At 42.7% G+C, this 19068-nt stretch overlaps 2 protein-coding genes across 2 annotated transcripts in view; one reads left to right on the forward strand and one right to left on the reverse strand.

Annotated features, from left to right (window-relative positions):
- The first annotated feature begins 3050 nt into the window (after positions 1 to 3050).
- The window catches only part of ZNF397 (zinc finger protein 397), a 55390-nt gene continuing 39372 nt past the window's right edge, over positions 3051 to 19068 (forward strand). The window contains exons 1-5 of the mRNA XM_019652070.1: positions 3051 to 3584; positions 4298 to 4793; positions 5048 to 5177; positions 8453 to 9492; positions 18313 to 18324. Of these exons, the coding sequence (XP_019507615.1) occupies positions 3559 to 3584; positions 4298 to 4793; positions 5048 to 5177; positions 8453 to 9492; positions 18313 to 18324 (1704 nt within the window). The 5' untranslated portion in view covers positions 3051 to 3558. The remainder of the gene's footprint in view (positions 3585 to 4297; positions 4794 to 5047; positions 5178 to 8452; positions 9493 to 18312; positions 18325 to 19068) is intronic.
- ZSCAN30 (zinc finger and SCAN domain containing 30) overlaps positions 14671 to 19068 on the reverse strand; it is a 23456-nt gene continuing 19058 nt past the window's right edge. The window contains 2 exon segments of the mRNA XM_019652071.1: positions 14671 to 16238; positions 16407 to 16595. Of these exon segments, the coding sequence (XP_019507616.1) occupies positions 15580 to 16238; positions 16407 to 16595 (848 nt within the window). The 3' untranslated portion in view covers positions 14671 to 15579.

Here is a 19068-nt window from a genome sequence, read left to right on the forward strand (position 1 = left end):
ACCGACCTCGAAAGGGCCAACAGGCTGAAGAAAGAGGCTGACAGCTCCAGAATTAAACAGAGTTTATTAAGGGAACTTACACACAGAAGCAGAGACTTCAGCAGCTGCAAAACAGTAAATTTCCACCTAAAATGGGATAAGGCTTCCTTTATGTAGCCTCCAAGAACAAAGGTGTCTTGTAGCCAAGTGGCAGTGCTTGTTAAGCAGGTAATTTGTAGACAAGTGTCAAGTGCATGTTAAGCTCAGTATGTTCCAAAGCAGTAAACAACTTAATGGGCCTACTTTTTTCTACGTAAGAACATTCTTTTCAGGTGATAAGACACCCCTCCCAGGGTGAACTGGTGATCACTGAGAGCAACTTGCTTCGTAGATGGCATAGGTCAGGTCAAACACTAGAAACCAATTCCTAACACCTTACCTTTGTTTACCTTCCTCAGATTGTCAGCACCCTTCAGGAGAGGCTGGCCTCTCCTCAGCTCTGGGATATGAATCTCAATTGGCCTAAGTCCATCATGAAGGCCTTACCCTGCTCCCCTTGTTGGTGATAAGCATAGACAGTTGAAGCAGTTTAACCTTATGAGATACGAAGGAAAGTCTGCTGGACAAAGAGATTTTACCTAGTCTTAAAAAGGGGCAGGAGATAAGAGTGTTCCCTTTTTCTGCTTCTGGATATCATCTATAATCAGAACTGAGACAGCTGTTTTAAAACCGTAAGGGAAGCCAGACTGGAGAACAAGGCAAGACACTAGAAGATGGCAGAGCAAAAAGGAAAAAGAAATATCACCAAGCCATTGAAATTAACCAACCCCGGGAATGGCCTTACCGCCACCCATGTAGCTATGTGGGATAATATAAAAACTTAAATAGGGGCCACCAAGTGGCTCAGTTGGTTAAGAGCGCGAGCTCTGAGCAACAGGGTCACCGGTTCGATTCCCACGTGGGCCAGTGACACTGCCCGAGCCAAGTGGCTCAGTTGGTTAAGAGTTGGCTTAAGAGCGCGAGCTCTGAGCAACAGGGTCACCGGTTCGATTCCCACGTGGGCCAGTGACACTGCCCGAGCTGAGCTGTTGCTGAGCTGCCAACAGGTGGTAGGATGGCTCAGCTGGTGAGAGCACATGCTTCTAACAACAAGGTTTCCGGTTCGATGACTGCTTGGGATGGTGGGCTATGCCCACCCACAACTAAGATTGAACACAGCACCTTGAGCTGAGCAGCCACAAACTGCCGACGGGCGGCCGGATGGCTACTAGACTTGGAGCTGAGCTAGCTGCGCCCTCCACAACTAAGATTGAAGGACAACAATTTGGCTGTTCCTCTTCCCCAATTCCCCAATAAAAAATAAATAAAAACTTAAACAATAAGGACATTTAGTAAGGTATTCCTGCAGTTGAAAGTATTCCTTCTGTCTTTCAACAGTTCCACTCCTAAGTAGTAGGCTTCTCAATATAACAAAAGGTGTGGTAGACTGGATACAAAGATAACTGCCAAAATTTTCTGTGTTCAAGTTGCTCCTCCTATTAAAAAATGAAGGAGAATCTAGTCCTTCTGCCAATAGAACACAGCAGAGTAATATAATGCAAATTCCAGACCTAGGCCTTAACAGAACTAGCATCTTCCCTTTCTTCACTTTCATGGAAGCCAGCCACCATGTAAAAACACTTAGGCTCAATTCCTTAATGATGAGAGATTACATGGAGAGAGGTTTTATAGAAGAGAATCAAGTAACTCCAGCCAAGAGGCAGCACCAAGACCACTTCAATGGGAGTGAAACCACACTATCTGACCCCTCATAAAGCAGACATTAGCCGTCTCTACTAAGCCCTGCCGGAATTCCTGACCACAGAATCAGGAACAATAAAATACCTGCTGTTTTTAGTCACTAAGTCCAATTTGATCAGTATGCAGAAATAGGTAACTGAAACACAAAGTAATCATATTTGTTCTCTTGCTATGTAAAATTGCTGTAGTCGTTTCACAATGATTAAGAACTATTTAATAAGTCACTAATAGCCCTGCATGCTAATAAATTTTTTCCAAATATGTGTATTTTAATTGTCTTAGCTCACAAAGGAGAATTTGTTTCTATGTATGTCACCTTGTACTAACATTTTTAAAATAATGACATGTGAACAAAAGGGGACATGTTTGTAACAAATGAGAGTTGATATCCTTAGCAAATAAAAAACTCTCACAAATATAAAAGAAGAATAGTGACACCGCAATCATTAAAATGGGAAAAACGATTTCGTTGAAGAACCAAAATGGTCAATAAACACGAGAGGCAAATACCTCACCTAAAGCTAACTAGTTTTAACCATGACACATTGGTTTTCACCTACTAAACGGCCAAAGACAAATTTAAATACTAATACTTCATGCCAGCTAGGTTCCAGGGGAAAATAGGAAAACCCCAATTTAGAGGGGCAGGATCTGGGGTACCACAGTGTCCTTGAACTATGGGGACTTTGGTGCCTCTGATCACAAGCAGCTTCACTTTGGACAGTGTCTATAACTGTCACATGGGGATATTATAGCTACTTCACAGAGCTGTTGTACGGAAGAGCAATATAAGTAGTTGTTCCTTTTTGTTAATCCATTTGTTTACTTTTGTCAGAGATACTGGAAATATATGAAAATGGGAGTACTTTTCTAAAACACTGAAGATGGAAGGAATCAGGTATGGTGGGTGGCGGTGGAAGAAAGCTAGGCAAGGTAGGAGAGGGCTAAGGCGGGGAGCGGTGACCTCCCGGGAGCGGCGGCCTCTCACAAGGACCCCACCTCTCAGGGCACCCTCCCCACGCCCGTGGCTTGGAGTTCCACGGGGTCAGCGACCAAAGAGCGGAGGCAATGGGACCAGGAGGAACCACGGCGCTGATTGGCTGCCTGTGAGGACGGGGCGGGGCGGACGGAGGCTGTGGAGTAATCGAGAGCGGAAAGCCGCGGGCGTGCACTTCCGGTCTTTGTGGCTCGCCGCTCAGGATCGGTGGTTTGCTCCCTGGGCTCTTCGGGGCTTCGCGGTGAGGGATGCGGGCCCCGAGGCGGAGGGAGGGCGGGGAGGGCGTGCGGCCTGGACGTCGGGCGCTGGGTGGAAGAGCCCCTCGCCTCGGCCTGCCCATCCCTGGGTCGCGGCCCCTTCTCTGGGCGGCGTCTCCGTGTGTCCTGAGGTCGCAGAGGCCAGCGTTCAAGCCCCTGCTTTCCAGCGGAAAGGGCAGTTATTCACAAACCCCCCTCATTTTGCAAATTCTGTGGTTTAACCGGGATATAAAAATAGAAAGGCTTGTGCGGCCGAGCTGGTTAATAAACCAGATTTGTAGCCTGAATATTTCTAATCTCTAAAGTTAATGGTATTGTTAGGGTTAAATTTTATTGATCTGTTAATTCAAGGGCATATACCCTCCTATCGATATTCTTCCATCCTACAATCAGATCATGTTTGATCTATAGCATGCAATTCAATGCATATTGTTGCCATATTTCACTTTTTTAAAATGTTTACTGCAGTATATTCTAAGCTTTTTGAGAGCTGGAATTGACCTTTTTGCTTCTTTTGTGTCTCTGATGTCTGACGTGTTTTTGAGCACATGGTAAGCATTTAACAAATACTTCTTGGTTAATTCCTCGGTAGACTAAATTTTTTCACAAGCAGAAACCTTTGCATCCTAATACCCGGCTCACAATAGATCCCTGTAGTAAGTGCCTTAGTATTTGTTGAAGAAATTTAGTGAATGCCCAAATTGATCAAATTACAAATATCCAATAATATTTTATTTAAATCAACTCATGTTTAATATGCATTTTTTAAAATGTCTTATTACTACCTTAAATGAAAATCAACATTATTTGCCATGGATAGGTCACTAAAAATAAATTTTTAAAAATCAGCATTATTAAATCCTAGCTATAATAGATATCATTACCCTTGGAAATCTGAGGCTTAAAACTTTATTAAAGAAGAACTTCTGCAGGTTTTACACACACGTTAAAGACAGATTTTTCTCCTTAATGAATCAGGATTGGAAGATAATTACGTTTCTCAGTACGAATGTGAGTCATGTTAATATTGCATTCTTTGCTTGTAAAATAATTTCTGATAGCTTTAGTGGTAGGAATTCTACAAAATAGGAGACACTGAATGACATGAGTGATTTTTAGTTTGTCATGATTATTTATTACAGCCTCAAACCTGTTCCCTTTCAATATATTACTCAGAGTTACTCAGATGACTGACTTATATCATGATACGTTCTTAAAGATTTATTACAGTGCTAGAGGTTAACAATGCTTTTGTATCCTTCAGGAAAGAAGAGATTACTCAAAGAAACTCTGAAGGACAATACCAAGTTGTAGTGAACTTTTTGATAACACTGTTTCAGCCCAGAATGGCTGTGGAAAACAGAGCAGTTTCAACCCTGGTACCTCAGAATCCTCAGGAACAAGAACTGATACTAGTGAAAGTAGAAGAAAGCCTCTCCTGGGGTCAGAAATTAAAGCAAAATGGGAGTACCCGATCCTGCCAAGAATTGTTTCGCCAGCAATTCAGAAAGTTTTGCTACCAGGAGACACCTGGGCCCCGGGAGGCCCTGGGCCGACTCCAGGAGCTTTGCTATCAGTGGCTCATGCCAGAGATGCACACGAAGGAGCAGATCCTGGAACTGCTGGTGCTGGAGCAGTTCCTGAGCATCCTGCCTGAAGAGCTGCAGATCTGGGTTCAGCAACATAGTCCAAAAAGCGGCGAGGAAGCTGTGACTCTGTTGGAGGATTTGGAGAGGGAATTTGATGATCCAGGGCAGCAGGTGGGAACAAGGAGATGCAATATGTTGTGGGAAAAGGAATTTACAAATTGGAGTGTGTGGCATCATCATCATAGTATGAAAATTTGTCTCTACTGAACCATAACCCTGAAGTAACTACTAGGGCCATGCCCGTCTCTATCCTTAAATAGTGCTTTTCTCCTATCCCTGCAGAACTCTTTGTTGACCTCAGATTTTTACTAAGCCTTTTCCTTAGGGATTTGCTCACAAAGCTAACCATACTTGACTGATTTCAGGTCCCAGCTAGTCCACGAGGACCAGCAGTACCATGGAAGGATTTGACAGGTCTTGGAGCATCCCAAGAATTAAACATCCAATTCCAGCCTTTAAAGACACAGCTGAAACCTTGCCTTTCCCCTCAAAGCGGTAAGAAATAGAAATTTATCTGGGAACTGTTATCAGTTAGGCCTCTGGTTTTGAGGATCCAGAATTAATTGCATTTTATAAACATGCCACGTGTAAGCCTCACCTTTATTGTTCAAGACCAAGGTGCTCACTTTGGCAGCTTTGTATTTGGCAAACCTCACAAACAGCAGTCAGGCCTCCTTGTGTCCGTTTCCCGCCACTTATTCACTTATTCCTTCATTATATAAATAGGGTACTAATAGATGTCTGGAACGATGATAGGCACTGGGTCATTACCTTCAAAGAACTTTCAGGTCTAGATGGGGTGGTGGACAAGTAAAAAGGCAATGGCAGTATAGCGCAGTCAATTATAGAATAAAAATAGGCACTGGGTGCTATGGGGGCACATACAAAGGTACCTAACCCAACCTTAGAGGTTCAAGGAATACTTGAAGGAAGAGACATCTAAGCTAATACTTGAACTATTATAGGAAAAAGCTAGGTAAATAGATGGGAGGAGGCGTGTCCTAAGCTAAAGGGAAAAACTTTCTCAACATTTTTTTTTTTTTTAAGATTTTATTGGGGAATTGGAGGAAGGGGAACAGACAACTTGCTGTACTTTTGTTCTTCAGTCTAGTTGTGGAGGACGTCACTTCACTGGCCCATGTTGGTATTGTGATCATTGCGCACTTCCTGGGTGAGGCAGATCGGTTGCTGGCCATTGGACAGCTGCTCATGGAGGCTCATGGCAGCTCACGCCAGCTGCCGGCCACTCATGGTAGCTTACGGCAGCTCGCCTGCAGCCTACGCTGTGGCCGGCGACTCACAGCAGCCCAGCTCCACGTTGAGCTGTTGTTCACCATCTTAGCTGTAGAGGGCTCAGCGTCACTGGCCCATGTGGGATCCGAACCGGCGGCCCTGCTGCTCAGAGCTCGTGCTCCCAAGCCAACTCTTAACCAGCGAGCCACTTGGTCAGCCCCTTTCTCAACATTTCTGACACCGGATGTATGGGGCTTTCCCTCATATTAAGCAGTTCTGACACTGACTACCCAGAATTAGCACAGGCTCCAATAGGTTAAGGTTTCAGTCCAGTAAGACTGGCCCCTTACTTCACATGACAGTTGCATGCAATGAGCCCCCAGGTTGTCCACACTTCTGACTTGCTGCATCGGAGATTTCACAACCCCCTCCTCTGGTTTCATAATTTGCTATAATGATTCACAGAACTCAGGGAAACACCTTACTTACTATTGTTGGTTTATTATAAAGGACACAAATGAACAGCAGGACATAGGGTGAGGTCCAGAAGGGTACTGAGTGCAGGAGCTTCTGTTACTGTGGAGTTTGGGGTATACCACCCTTCTGGCACTTGAATGCATTCACCATCCTGGAAGCTTTCTGAACCTCTTCGTTTAAGGTTTTAATGGAGGTTTCATTACATGGGTTTGATTGAATAAATCAGTGGCTGTTGGTGATTAGCTAACTCAATCTCCAGCCCCTCTCCCTGGAGGTCAGAGGGTGGGGCCGAAAGTTCCAGCCCTCTATTCACTTGGTTGGTTCCTTTGGCAATCAGCCCCTACCTCTAAGAGTCAACTCATGAGGCGTGAGCCCAGGTATGGTTGGTAGGAGCTTATTATGAATAATGAAAGATACTCCTCTCACCTCTACCACTTAGGAAATTTCAAGGGTTTTAAAAGCTTTGTGCCAGAAACAGAGGATAAAGACCAAATACTGGGGGTGCAAAAAAAATGTATGTACATGACTTGTATTCATCTTTTGTTATTGGTATATATTGAGTATTACAATTTTAATACAGTTTTTCCCTTTCTTAAAGTGTGTATGCATTTTTTGGGCACCCTCTGTATATCTCCAATGTTACAATATCACACAAGCAAAGGCCACTAAGTCCTGAAGGTGATAGAATACAACCCATTCTAGAATTGCAGGTATTTCAATTGACTTGAATAGAGAATTCATAAGAGAGAGGTGGTAAGAGACACTGTAGAGGAAAATGGGACCCAGATTGTGAAAACTTGTGCATCATCCTAGTTTGTGCAGTACAGTGCAGTACAGTTGAAGGCTTTGGACAATGGAGTGACATGATTGGATATGTGTTTTAGAATTTAGTTGCAGAGTGAAGAATACATTTGAGGAAGGCAAGCGTAGAGTCCTGTTAGAGACTGTTGTAATCCAAGTGGCCCCAGTGAGTAAATCAAGCTGTAGTATGGCGAGAGGTGGGGAAGAGCAAAGCTTATCAGCATCCTGCTTATCAGCATTTAAATTGCATTGCCGTAGCTGGTCATTATTAAAAATGGAGCATGTGGAGAGGAGTTGAGAATGATACTCAGGTTTCAGTCTTGAACAGCTTGATTAATGGTAGTGCTGTTCATATAAATGGAAAACACAAGGGAAAAAAACACATCTAATGATTTGTTTACTTTGGGACATTTTGGTGCTTGTGAAATATTCACAAGTAATATGCCCAGTGAGCATTGGATCATTGGATATGAGAGTCTAGAGCTTAGTAGAGAGAACTGGAATAGAATTGGGGGTCTCATTAGCTTATAACCTAAGTACATTAGTAATTGATGCCTAAGAGGTAGAGAGTTTATAGAGTGAGGCTGCAAGAAGGCCCAGAACAGAACCTGAAGGAACTCATGTTTGAGTGATTGGTCTTGAACCTAAGAAGGAACAGCTACAGAAATCAGGCTAATATAGCTGGAAAAGAATGTTTCTAGAAGGAAGGTGGTGTCCCCAGTGTCAATGCTGTAGAGCGACCAACTAAGTAAGATCCAGAAAGTATCCATTAGATTAAGCAGCTATGAAGTTGGCTGCTTTGGTGGAGAGTAGTACAGGGGTGGTGGAGGGGTACAAGCAGGGCAGGAACCAGATTGCAGAATGGAAGTGAGTACAGACAACCCTTTCAAGAAGGTTTACTCCAAATGGGAATGAGGTTGCATGAGGGAGATGAGTAGACAAGGAGCTTGACTTAAAAAGATGAGAGACTTGAGCTTATTTAAATGCCGAGGAACAGGAAGGAATCAGTGGAGAAAGAAGTTAATGATAATAGGAAAGGAATAGTAGGTAACTGATCAGTTGAAATCTCAGCGGAGGCAGGAAAGGGTAAACTGCAAAGTGTAGATGTAGGCCTTCATATTAGACAGGGGAAGGGACCCTGAAGAAAAGATACATGTGGACAGTGACATCTTGTGGGTAGAAGTATCTGTTTTCTCTACCATAGTGAGTATTGAGAGTGACTGGAGAATAAAAAAATCTGTTTTTTGCTGTTATTTCAGATTGCAAGAACAATGAATCAGCGACAAAGAAGAACATTTCGGGGGGAAAATCAGAAGTACTTCCCCGGGAACCTTCCTTCAGGGGAGTTAGTGAACACGAAAGCAGTTTAGAGCGGCAGCAAGGAGGTGCCACAGGGGAGAAATTAGGAAGATCCCCTCCCCAAGGAGGCAGTTTTAGTCACATCATCTTCACACACAAGTCTCTAGGAAAGACAGACCCTCATGAGCCTCAGAGAAGCTTGATTCTAAGTACAAACTCGATAACATATCAGAAAGTTCCTAGAGAAGAGAGACCTTATAGATGTGATGTATGTGGGCACAACTTCAAACAGCATTCCTCTCTAACACAACATCAGAGAATCCATACCGGAGAAAAGCCCTATAAATGTAACCAGTGTGGGAAGGCCTTTAGTTTAAGGTCTTACCTTATTATTCATCAGAGAATTCATAGTGGTGAGAAAGCATATGAATGTAGTGAATGTGGGAAAGCCTTCAATCAGAGCTCGGCCCTCATTAGACATCGGAAAATTCATACCGGTGAGAAAGCTTGTAAGTGTAATGAATGCGGCAAAGCATTCAGTCAGAGTTCGTATCTCATTATCCATCAAAGAATTCACACTGGTGAGAAACCCTATGAGTGTAACGAGTGTGGGAAAACCTTTAGCCAAAGCTCCAAGCTTATTAGACACCAGCGAATTCATACAGGAGAGAGACCTTATGAGTGTAACGAATGTGGAAAAGCTTTCAGGCAGAGCTCAGAGCTGATAACCCATCAGAGAATACACAGTGGAGAGAAGCCCTATGAGTGTAATGAGTGTGGAAAAGCCTTCAGTTTGAGCTCAAACCTCATCAGACATCAGAGAATTCATAGTGGAGAGGAACCCTATCAATGTAACGAATGTGGCAAAACGTTCAAAAGGAGCTCAGCCCTTGTCCAGCATCAAAGGATCCATTCTGGGGATGAAGCTTATATATGTAATGAATGTGGGAAGGCTTTCAGGCACAGATCAGTCCTTATGCGCCATCAGAGAGTCCACACTGTAAAGTAACTTGTGAATATTGTAAATACTTCAGTCAGATTTATCTTTCACTCAGAAGGGTTTACTTCGGAGTGAGCAAGGCTCCTTGAAGGTTGTCAACTACTAGGCCGGGAGTCAGTCTAACTTTATGCAGCACTTCCCTGTGCTTGAGCAAGTTGTTCTTTGAAAGCTTTTCCTGTGACTTAGAACAGCAGGTGGAAGAATCGTTGCCTCCAGCTTTTCTCTCACCGTTAGGAATACTCAGGAAATATGAAAAATGGGACTGTAACAATGAAACCTCATTTTCCACGAGAAGTCATGAAGGGGTACAGCAACCCAGGCTCTGCTGCTGCATCTGACTGCTGGTATGCCAGTTTTGGGGGATGGTGTGGACAGTACGAGGGACATTTTGTCTGAGGAATTCAGGAATTTTACTGATCAATTAAGAACAGTGACAAGCCAGCAAGACAGATGGGGAAATAGTTTCATCAGTTATTTAATTGAGACCAGGGTAGGCCAGAAATGAGAGAGAAAAATACAAATTATCCAGCAGATATTTTTTGAGTGTCTGCTTTGTGCCGGGAACTAGGGATACAATGAAAAAATAAAGACAATCTTACAGTTTAATGGACAGGGCAAACAGGCAGCGACACTGGTATGGTCAACACTGTGACATTAAGGAGTACCTGGCCCAACCCTGGGTCAGGGAAGGCTTCTGAGAGAAATGATGTGAAGGATGAGAGGGAGGTAGGCGGGCCGGGGAACACCATTCCCAGCGGAGGGGACAATAGACAAAAGGTCAGGAAGAAAGTCTGGCACATCTGAGAAAGTAAAAGGCCACTTTGTGGGGAGCATTCCTGTTTAGTACCTTCTGAAGTGGAGTCATGTCTGAGAAACATGGATGTAGCCAGAATGTAGTAAAATACCAGTGGAGAGGTTTCTGGTAATAGACAAAACCTGGAGTCCTTGGACCATGGGGTAGTGAGGCGTTTTGTCTTGGCCTGGTGTCACCCCCAGAGGGGGGTTAGTATGTAGTTTTCTTGCCCAACCTGTAGGCTAGGCTAGGCTACACCTGTGGGGGTGGGTGTTCAGAAAGAGCCGGGCCTGGAGACAGGCCTGGTTCTTCAGACTGTCCGAGCCGCTGTCAGCTTCCTACCTGCCAAGGCTGTGGGTCAGAAGCTGCTGTGGTTTCTGGGCCATATCCTTCAGTTCTGGTGCACTCCCTCGGGCTCAGGTGCTAAAAGTTATTTTGGTCTGGAACTTATTCAGACACCTCGTGCATGTTGAGTTTTGTCTCATCAGCAGTATTTCAGTCTTGTGAATTTTTGTTAAAGACCGTGCTGAAGGGAAGTGACAACAGAAGTAACAATCATGGTCCATCTAGAGACGACCCTCTTCTGAGGGACCCAGCAGGAAAAGTATCCCTAGACTGGCTTCTCAGTACAATGTGGAAAGGTGGATAGGCTAGTCAGCAACAGAAAAGCACGTTACTCAGAAGACCTAACAGGTCGGAGTTACAACACACCAACAATACAGATCTATGGGAATCTAGAATCCTGTGCCTAGGAAAAGAGCTTCCATGAGGATGGAGAAGTGGCGCTCCTGTTGGGCAGACATAGATGAGCATGTACTACCCAGTAAGAAGGGCAGGAGGGCTAAATGCCTGTTTGGAGAGTGAAAAACGGATAGGCTCATTTGGGAAAGATAAAATGTAACAAATAAATGGTAAGAGCTGTTCAACTCCTGTTTTCCTCTTCCACAGAGAAAGACCCAAACACACTGAAAAGGGTAGGACAAATGTTAAGTAGGAGTTGATAAGATATATATTACAAAAGGGAGATATTCTTTATGTAGAGAGTTCTTACATGGTAAGAGTCATAATAGGTACATATTAGGGCTTTGTATGTATGTATTAGTTATTTTGCAGCTGAAGAAATGAAGGTTTAGGAGGATCATGGCTTCCTCAGTGTCATAGCTAAAAAGTGGTGAGGGTCGACTTTGAACCCACGCAGCAGGATTGCAGAGCCCTTCTGTGGAGCCACTTCTGTATGCTGTCTCCCCATGAAAAAGTCCCAATAGAAAAAAATGATTCTTAAATCGGCAGATCACAAAAGAATAAATGCCAATAGACAATACGTGTTCAGTCTTGCTAGAATTAAAAATGTGTATTAAAGCAAGAGTTGAGATGGCACTTTTTTCCTTCATAAAACTAACCAAAATTCAGGGAAATTGGGACTCGAATGTTGCCAGTGAGATGTGAGTAGATACTATCTCTGGCAATACCAGAAGCCTTAACCATTGCCTTTGCGTTTCAAATTCTACCTGGAAATGGACGCTTCAGAAATCATGAATGTATAAAAAGTCTTAAAAGCTGTTAAAAGTGATGTTGGTTAATATTAAATGACAAACCATATCTTAAGTAAAAATATAAGAATATGTACAGTATGATTCCATGTAAAAATATATTTATGCATTAAAAATACTGGACATATATAATCTCAAAGTGCTATACTGGTTATCTTTGGGTGATAAGATTATAGGTGATTTCGTTTTTTCTTGTGCTTTTCTGTGTCTTCCAAAGTTTCTTACAGTAAGTATCTAAAACTTCTAATATTAGAGAAAAAAAGGTTTAAAAGATATTAGAAGCCCAGGATAGTAGAGAAATATTAAGAAAAACACATGCTTTCTCCATTGCATAGTCCTAAGAGCTTAGCGAACTTGTTAACTCTAATCCGTGACTTCATTGGTAAATGACAATGGCAGACATGCCCATCTCACAGTAGTGTACAGAAAATACCTCCTGCAAATTATAAATCTGCAATTATAAGCTGTTTGCATGAAGATTTATAGTTGAGAAAAGCAGTAGCCTTGAAGTGGAGATCTTTGTTCTTGCTATTTTTTTTCCATCAATTCTGCAGCCACAAGCAAGTCACTTCACAATTCTGTACCCTCAATTTAAAGGAGCGGAAGTAGATGATTTCATAAGCTTCAACATTCTATCTGTTTATGAAACAGAAGGCACTGATATAAGGTAGATGTCAGGGGTAATTGTTTTTCCCGTCACCCGCCTTGCTGGAGGAAAAGTAATTCATGGTCCGCTCAGGGCCCCCTTGTTTCTCTTGATATAGTGGCAGTGTGTGTGTGTGTGTGTGTTGCGGGGGTGGGGGGTGGGGGGGGTGTTTACCTTAAATGCATCTTGCACAGAATCAGATTTTTTTTAAAAGATAATGTACAATTTAGACAAAGTACTTTCTATCAGTTTCCTGCCACTCCCCTTCTCCCTCATTTCCACAGGCTGCAGTTAACACTGTCCTGCTGAGAGCATTGGAAATTAAAGCAAATCTGACCTTGGTCTCTCTAAACTCCACTGTGAACTCGCCCTTGCTTCACTCGCCCCCGTAAGGTGAATCCTCAGAGCAAGGGGGGTTGCCGATTAGAATAATTTCCCATGCAGAGGAACTGACCTGGAGAGCATTTCTGCAAAGTCAAGAGGAGGCGTGAGCCCATGGGCAGACCCTGCTTACACCGACTCGCCTCCTGCTTTCGGATGGGCCAGTACCAGCCATTGCTACTCGGTAACTTTCCCACTGGCAGCTGTCTTATTGGCTGGCACAATGATCACAGATATAAAAAGTCATGAGTTTTTTCTGCACGAGTGTTTCTATTGAGGATCTGCAAGAAGAGGGGAAGGCCATGGCAGTCTCCCAGGCTCCCAAAGGTGGAGAAGCGTCCCCATGCTGGTGGACACAGACGTGTGTATTTAAAGAATCTAACTGTTCTCCTAACCGTGGTCTTTGAACCACATTGCAGCCCCAGATGTTCTCTCAATTTTGTGACTTCACCTGGTGAACTGCAGCCCCAGGGACTAGCTGTCCGTTTTCAGGCACTTTTTGGCCCAGAGAATAAAAGCTAAGACCACCAATTAATTCCCTGACTTCTTCCCACAACTCCTTCCTCCATTCTCCCAGCACATCTCCACTCATATTATTGTGCTCCCTACTCCTGAATGAAAATTTTTAAAGCAAAACTTAAAATTCATTTTATTACACCACTTGCTTTACATTCTAATACTAAACAGTTGAAGTATATATGCAAAGAATAAATGTTAAAATCGATAACTAAAAATTATTTACCAAACAAGATCTTTGCCAAAAAATATTAGGGTTGGGAGAAAAAAAGTAATAGAAAGTACTCCAAAATGTTAGAGAAGTGTTTCTATGGGCAGTAGGATTGTGGGTGATTTACACTTTCTCATCTTCTGTATTGACATTTGCAACTAATTCATAATCAGGAAAAAACTATTAAATGATATTAAAAGCATGAAATCATCTGATTATCACCTATGGGAAAAGGCAACTCTCCATCTGAGTTGGGGTCTTTAGAAGGGTCTTTAGACTCCTGATTGACCTCACTCAATGATAATCCCACAATCTATGGACTCAAAGACACCCCCCACCCACCCTCTTACCCACAACAGATTTGATCACCAAGTCTTATTCAGAAGTGACAGTATTTGGGAGGGAAACCAGGACATCTTAGAAGAAGAATCAAATTTTCTTAGGTGTTAATTGCCTTCAGCAATTAATTATGGGTTAATGAAAACTGTCAAAAACTAGCAGAGTAAGGTTCTGAGGAATCTGAGGGGGTAATTCAACAAATATTCATTGCCCTCAAGTAGCCTAGCATCTGAAAGTCTGGCCATGACAGGAGGGAACAGGGAACAAGGACTAGTGGAGCCTGGGAAGGCAGACCTCCCATTCCTGTGTTCCTATCAGCTTCTATTTCCCAGGCTTCAGGGTCATGGGACACAGACACTCCAGTCCTGACTGTCCCTCCAGCCTCTCATATGTATTCTTTCTTTGGTGCACATACACACCTTCTTCATACAACTAACCAAAGTCTTCCATCACACTAATTCTGAGTATTTCAAGGTCTCTTAGGTCCTTCTGGGCCTGGGATAGGCTCCCCAACTCAATGATCATAAATACGAAGATAGAGGGTGGCCGGTTAGCTCAGATGGTTAGAGCACAGTGCTCATAACAACAAGGTTGCCGGTTCAATCCCACATGGGCCACTGAGTTGTGCCCTCCACAACTAGATTGAAACAACTACTTGACTTGGAACTGATGGGTCCTGGAAAAACACACTGTTCCCCAATAAAAAAATAAATTAAAAAAAAACAATTTAAAAAATAAATAAATAAAAATAAGTAAAAAAAATAAATACGAAGAGAGGAGCCAGCACATGTCCTGGCTTCTGAACCAGGGTCTGTAAGAACCAATCCCTTCAGAGAGAAGAGTCCTGGTGAAGGGATGTCCGCAGGTCCTCTCCATGCCGTTGTACAAACTGTAATTCTGCCTGTAATATTCTTCACGTCCCTCTTACCTTGCTCTGACTAACTTCTACCTGCCTTTTATGTCTCAGCTGAGATTTTTTCACACCCAGGAAGCCTTTAGTGACTCATAGACCAGGTTAGGTACCCCTGCCCTGTATTTCAACAGAATCCTGGATTTATCCTACCAAAGCACTTACCACACTTTACTGTAATGATCTGTTTAATAAATACGCATATCCCATTAGCTCTTCACTCTGGGAGGGCAACAGCCATGTCTACCCCTGAGAGCTGGCACATAGCAGGTGCTCAACAAATAAGCAGACCTCAATTGGCCTCAGCAAGCTCAGGGCTGAGGAGAGAACTGGCGAGAGGGTAGAATGAGCTACCATTCTCCAGCTGCTGCTAACCTGATCCAGGGCATAATTCAACACTTCACAGTCTCACAACTCAACACTTCAGATAACTGAATAACTCTCAGCACATGCCTCCAACTGCCGGATGCACCAATGCTCTTGCTGGGAAGGGATGCTGGACATCAGAGGCACCTCCTCACGGTCCATCCCACAAGGAGCCCTTCCAGGACCTCTGCTCCAGTCCTGGACTTATGTGAAGGCTCCCAGTCAACACTCTAACAATCATCTTCATGTGGATCTACTCTTAAAGTATTGACTGGGCTGGGAGGACAGGAACTCTGCTCTTAGGGAACTTCTGTAGCGTCTCAAACCAAAGTGAATTCCTTATATTTTACAATTGCACAACTCTTACCCACAGAGTTAAACTCTGGTGTGAGTTCTCTGATGCTGCCTAAGGCCTGACCTATGCCTAAATGTTTTCCTGCATTCACTACATTCATCAGGCTTCTCCCAAGTGTGGATTCTCTGGTGCTGGGTGAGGGCTGAGCTCTGATTGAAGGATTTCCCACATTCATGACATTCATAAGGTTTCTCTCCAGTGTGAATTCTTTGATGTTCAATAAAGATAGAACTTCTACCAAAAGCTTTACCACATTCAACACATTCATAGCCTTTCTCTCCAGTGTGAATTCTCCGATGCCTGATGAGCTCTGAGCTGCCCCTGAAAACTTTTCCAAATTCACAGCATTCATAGCGTTTTTCTCCACTATGAATTCTCTGATGTCTATCAAGGTCTGAGTTCAACTTCAAGGCTCTGCCACATTCTTTACATGCATAAGGTCTCTCTACAGTATGAATTCTCTGATGTCTAATCAGCTTTGAGCTCTGGCAAAAGGCTTTTCCACAGCCAAAGCACGCATAGAGCTTTCCCCCAGTGTGAATTCTCTGTTGCGTTATAACATTCGAGGTCAGACTAAACCTTCCCTCACTTTCATCACATTCAAGGACATTCTCTTCTGTGGAGATTTTCTTGTTGAACGTTGCCAGACTAAAATGCCTTTTCTGGGAGGGCCGGCCGACTGGCTCAGTTGCTAAGAGCTTGCTCAAGAGTATGAGCTCTGAGCAACAGGGTCACCAGTTCAATTCCCAGCCCAAGCTGAGCTGCCACAGAGCTGCCAACAGGTGGCAGAATGGCTCAGCTAAAAAATAAAATAAAATAAAATGTCTTTTCTGGGAAGGAAGCTGACTCATTTTATTCCTTGCAGCATTTCCTTTTGGCTTCTTAAAGTTTTCCAGACCCCCCAAACCTTCTTCAATTATCTGTCCTGAAGGAGTTTCCCCAGGGAGACCTCCTGGCGATAGTATGGCCGCTGATGCTATACAGTCAATAATTTATTGCTTTGTTGTCAATACTTTGTCTACCACCAGCTTGCCACCTAAAAATGTGAATAGAAAAATGCAAGTGTTGTTTCCTCCCCATGTTGGAAGAAAGGGATCTATTATAACAGGAACAGAAAATAAACCAAATGAAATAGGTATTTACCTATTGGGAGGAAAACTCTTTAAAATTAACTTCCCCAATCTAGAACTTAGAGAAGTGGCCTAGGTAGTAAGAGGTGGCACCCTCAGAGAGGAAGGTAGACATACAATGAGTTATCATTGGAAAGAAGGGATGGTGAACAGGGAAAGACATTAGTTAGAGGAGATGGTGATAAATAGAAGCAGCAGGAGCTAGGAGACAATCCTGGGTTAGAGGAGAAGATGCGTTTTTAGGTAATGAGGGAAAGAAAAAAGTGATAGGGAGTAATTATGATAAAGAAAAAAGTCTAAGAGTCTTTAATCAGTAAAAAAAAAGTAGGAGAGCAAAAGATATATTTAGAAAATGCTTTGAGGGTTAGAATTGGACAGAAGTAAGTGGGCAGGAACTAAAACACACTAAGGCAATTGCAGATTCTGGCAGGTTCTAAGTTGGTCACATGATTATAAGCAAATACCGTAAGACATATAAAGCATGGGAAAAGGACTATTGTGGGTTTCTGACTCACTGTGGGGTCAGATGGGAGTCTTATGTGTTCAGGTTTTTATACGTAAATAGTCAAAGAAGGTGGATGGAAACAAGAGGCAGATGTGATTGCCTGGAGCCAAATCTTCAGCTGTCACACAACATGGCCCTCTCGCTTCTAGATTTCTAGTAACTCAGAACAGAAGACTACTAGGTGGTGGCTGAGGTAACTTGAATTATTTTGAGGTGGGGAAAATCTGAAAAACCGTCAAGCTACTTTCACCTTCCTAAAAGTCCTCTAAACTCATGCATGTTACAGATCAGGAAACTGATGCTCAGAGAGGCTACATCACCTATGTAAGGCCATCGAATTCATAATTGGTAGTCAGAATTCAAACAAAGATGCTTCACATCAAGGCCTGCAGTTTCCCCGTATGTCATCTGTCTTCCCTATTGGGAGGAAGCAGGACTGTAGTTGTACTGACACAAAAAATAATTTTAAAATCTATATTTCATTTGGGGAAAGTCATGTTTTTATGTGAAAAGAAATATTTCTTTCTGATAGTCTTTGAGTTCACAACACTTCAAACATAAGAATGAAGTCTCACGGTGATTACCTGACCAAAGCAGAGAGCTAGCCTTCTCCTCATTCCTTACCAGCAATTTCAGATGGACAGCATCGCCTCTTAGCTGTGGACAGAACACTATAATTCACACCGTCCATGGATCTTAGATAGAAACTTAAATTATTCAAGGCTATGCTTGTTCAAAATGAGAAAATTTATGAAAAAATATATTAGCATATAATAAAGTCAGAAAAATAGTAAGCACCAAATTGGTTACAGTCAGAGACATGACAACCTAATGAGAAAGTTTCTGAAAGTAGTAAATAGGTAAAATTTACTAAAAAAGACTATAAATTATATGGGGTATAAGTAGTAATAAAATTGTGTAGGGACAGGGCCAGCCAAGTGGCGTGATGGTTAAGAACTGGTTTGGGACACCAGAGGGTCCCTGGTTCGGACCCCACATATGAGGGCCAGTGACACTGCCCTCTACAGCTAAGATGCTGAACAACAGCTCAACCTGGAGCTAGGCTTCCATGAGTCACCGGTGACGGCGTAGGCTGGAAAAAAAAAACAATTGTGTAGGGACAAAGACCTGTGAAAATTAGGACAGCGATGTAACTTATAGGACTTAAAATACCTCTTCAAATTCTGTAACTATTATACATATCAAATTATGAGACCAGAGAAAACCCTTGGCCTTAGATGTATAGATCAAGAAAACAGCAAGATTTCTATTTTTTCAGCTATATATTTATATTATACAAAAATATTCAAGTAAACAGTTAACTGGAGTAACTCCTAGATGACAAATAGAGATTAAAAGTATTGGGCTGTCAGAAAAATCATAACGTATTTTTTCTGTTTTTCATTGCAAAAATGCATGACTTTTCCGACAACCCAATAGAATAAGAAATGACCGCTTGAATATTTAGAAATACTGGGACAGAAACAATCCGAATAACCTAATTAATGTCTTCCAAGAATGAATGCTAATTCACAATCAAGCCTAAAGACTGGAGGCTGGAAGCTGGAATACAAACTATAAGAGGCACTTTGTCGGAGAAATAAGCAATAGGTTTTTCTGTAGAAGAGCTCATCTCTGTAACACTGCACCACTACCACCACCACCACCCCAGCTATTTTCCTACCTGTTCAGTGACTTGTATGGTCTAAAACCCTTTTAACTAGGGATGTGGCCTTTAACTGCACATTGACAAATATGCTTTTGGCCTTACTACTATGTAGCTATTGGGTTGTCAGAAAAGTTATGACGTATTTTGTCTATGTTTTTCAAAGGTCATTTATTTATATAAAGAACAAAGATCAATCAGTGATATA

The sequence above is a fragment of the Hipposideros armiger genome, unplaced genomic scaffold (genome assembly GCF_001890085.2).
Source record: "Hipposideros armiger isolate ML-2016 unplaced genomic scaffold, ASM189008v1 scaffold_173, whole genome shotgun sequence".
Classification (NCBI taxonomy): Eukaryota; Metazoa; Chordata; class Mammalia; order Chiroptera; family Hipposideridae; genus Hipposideros; species Hipposideros armiger.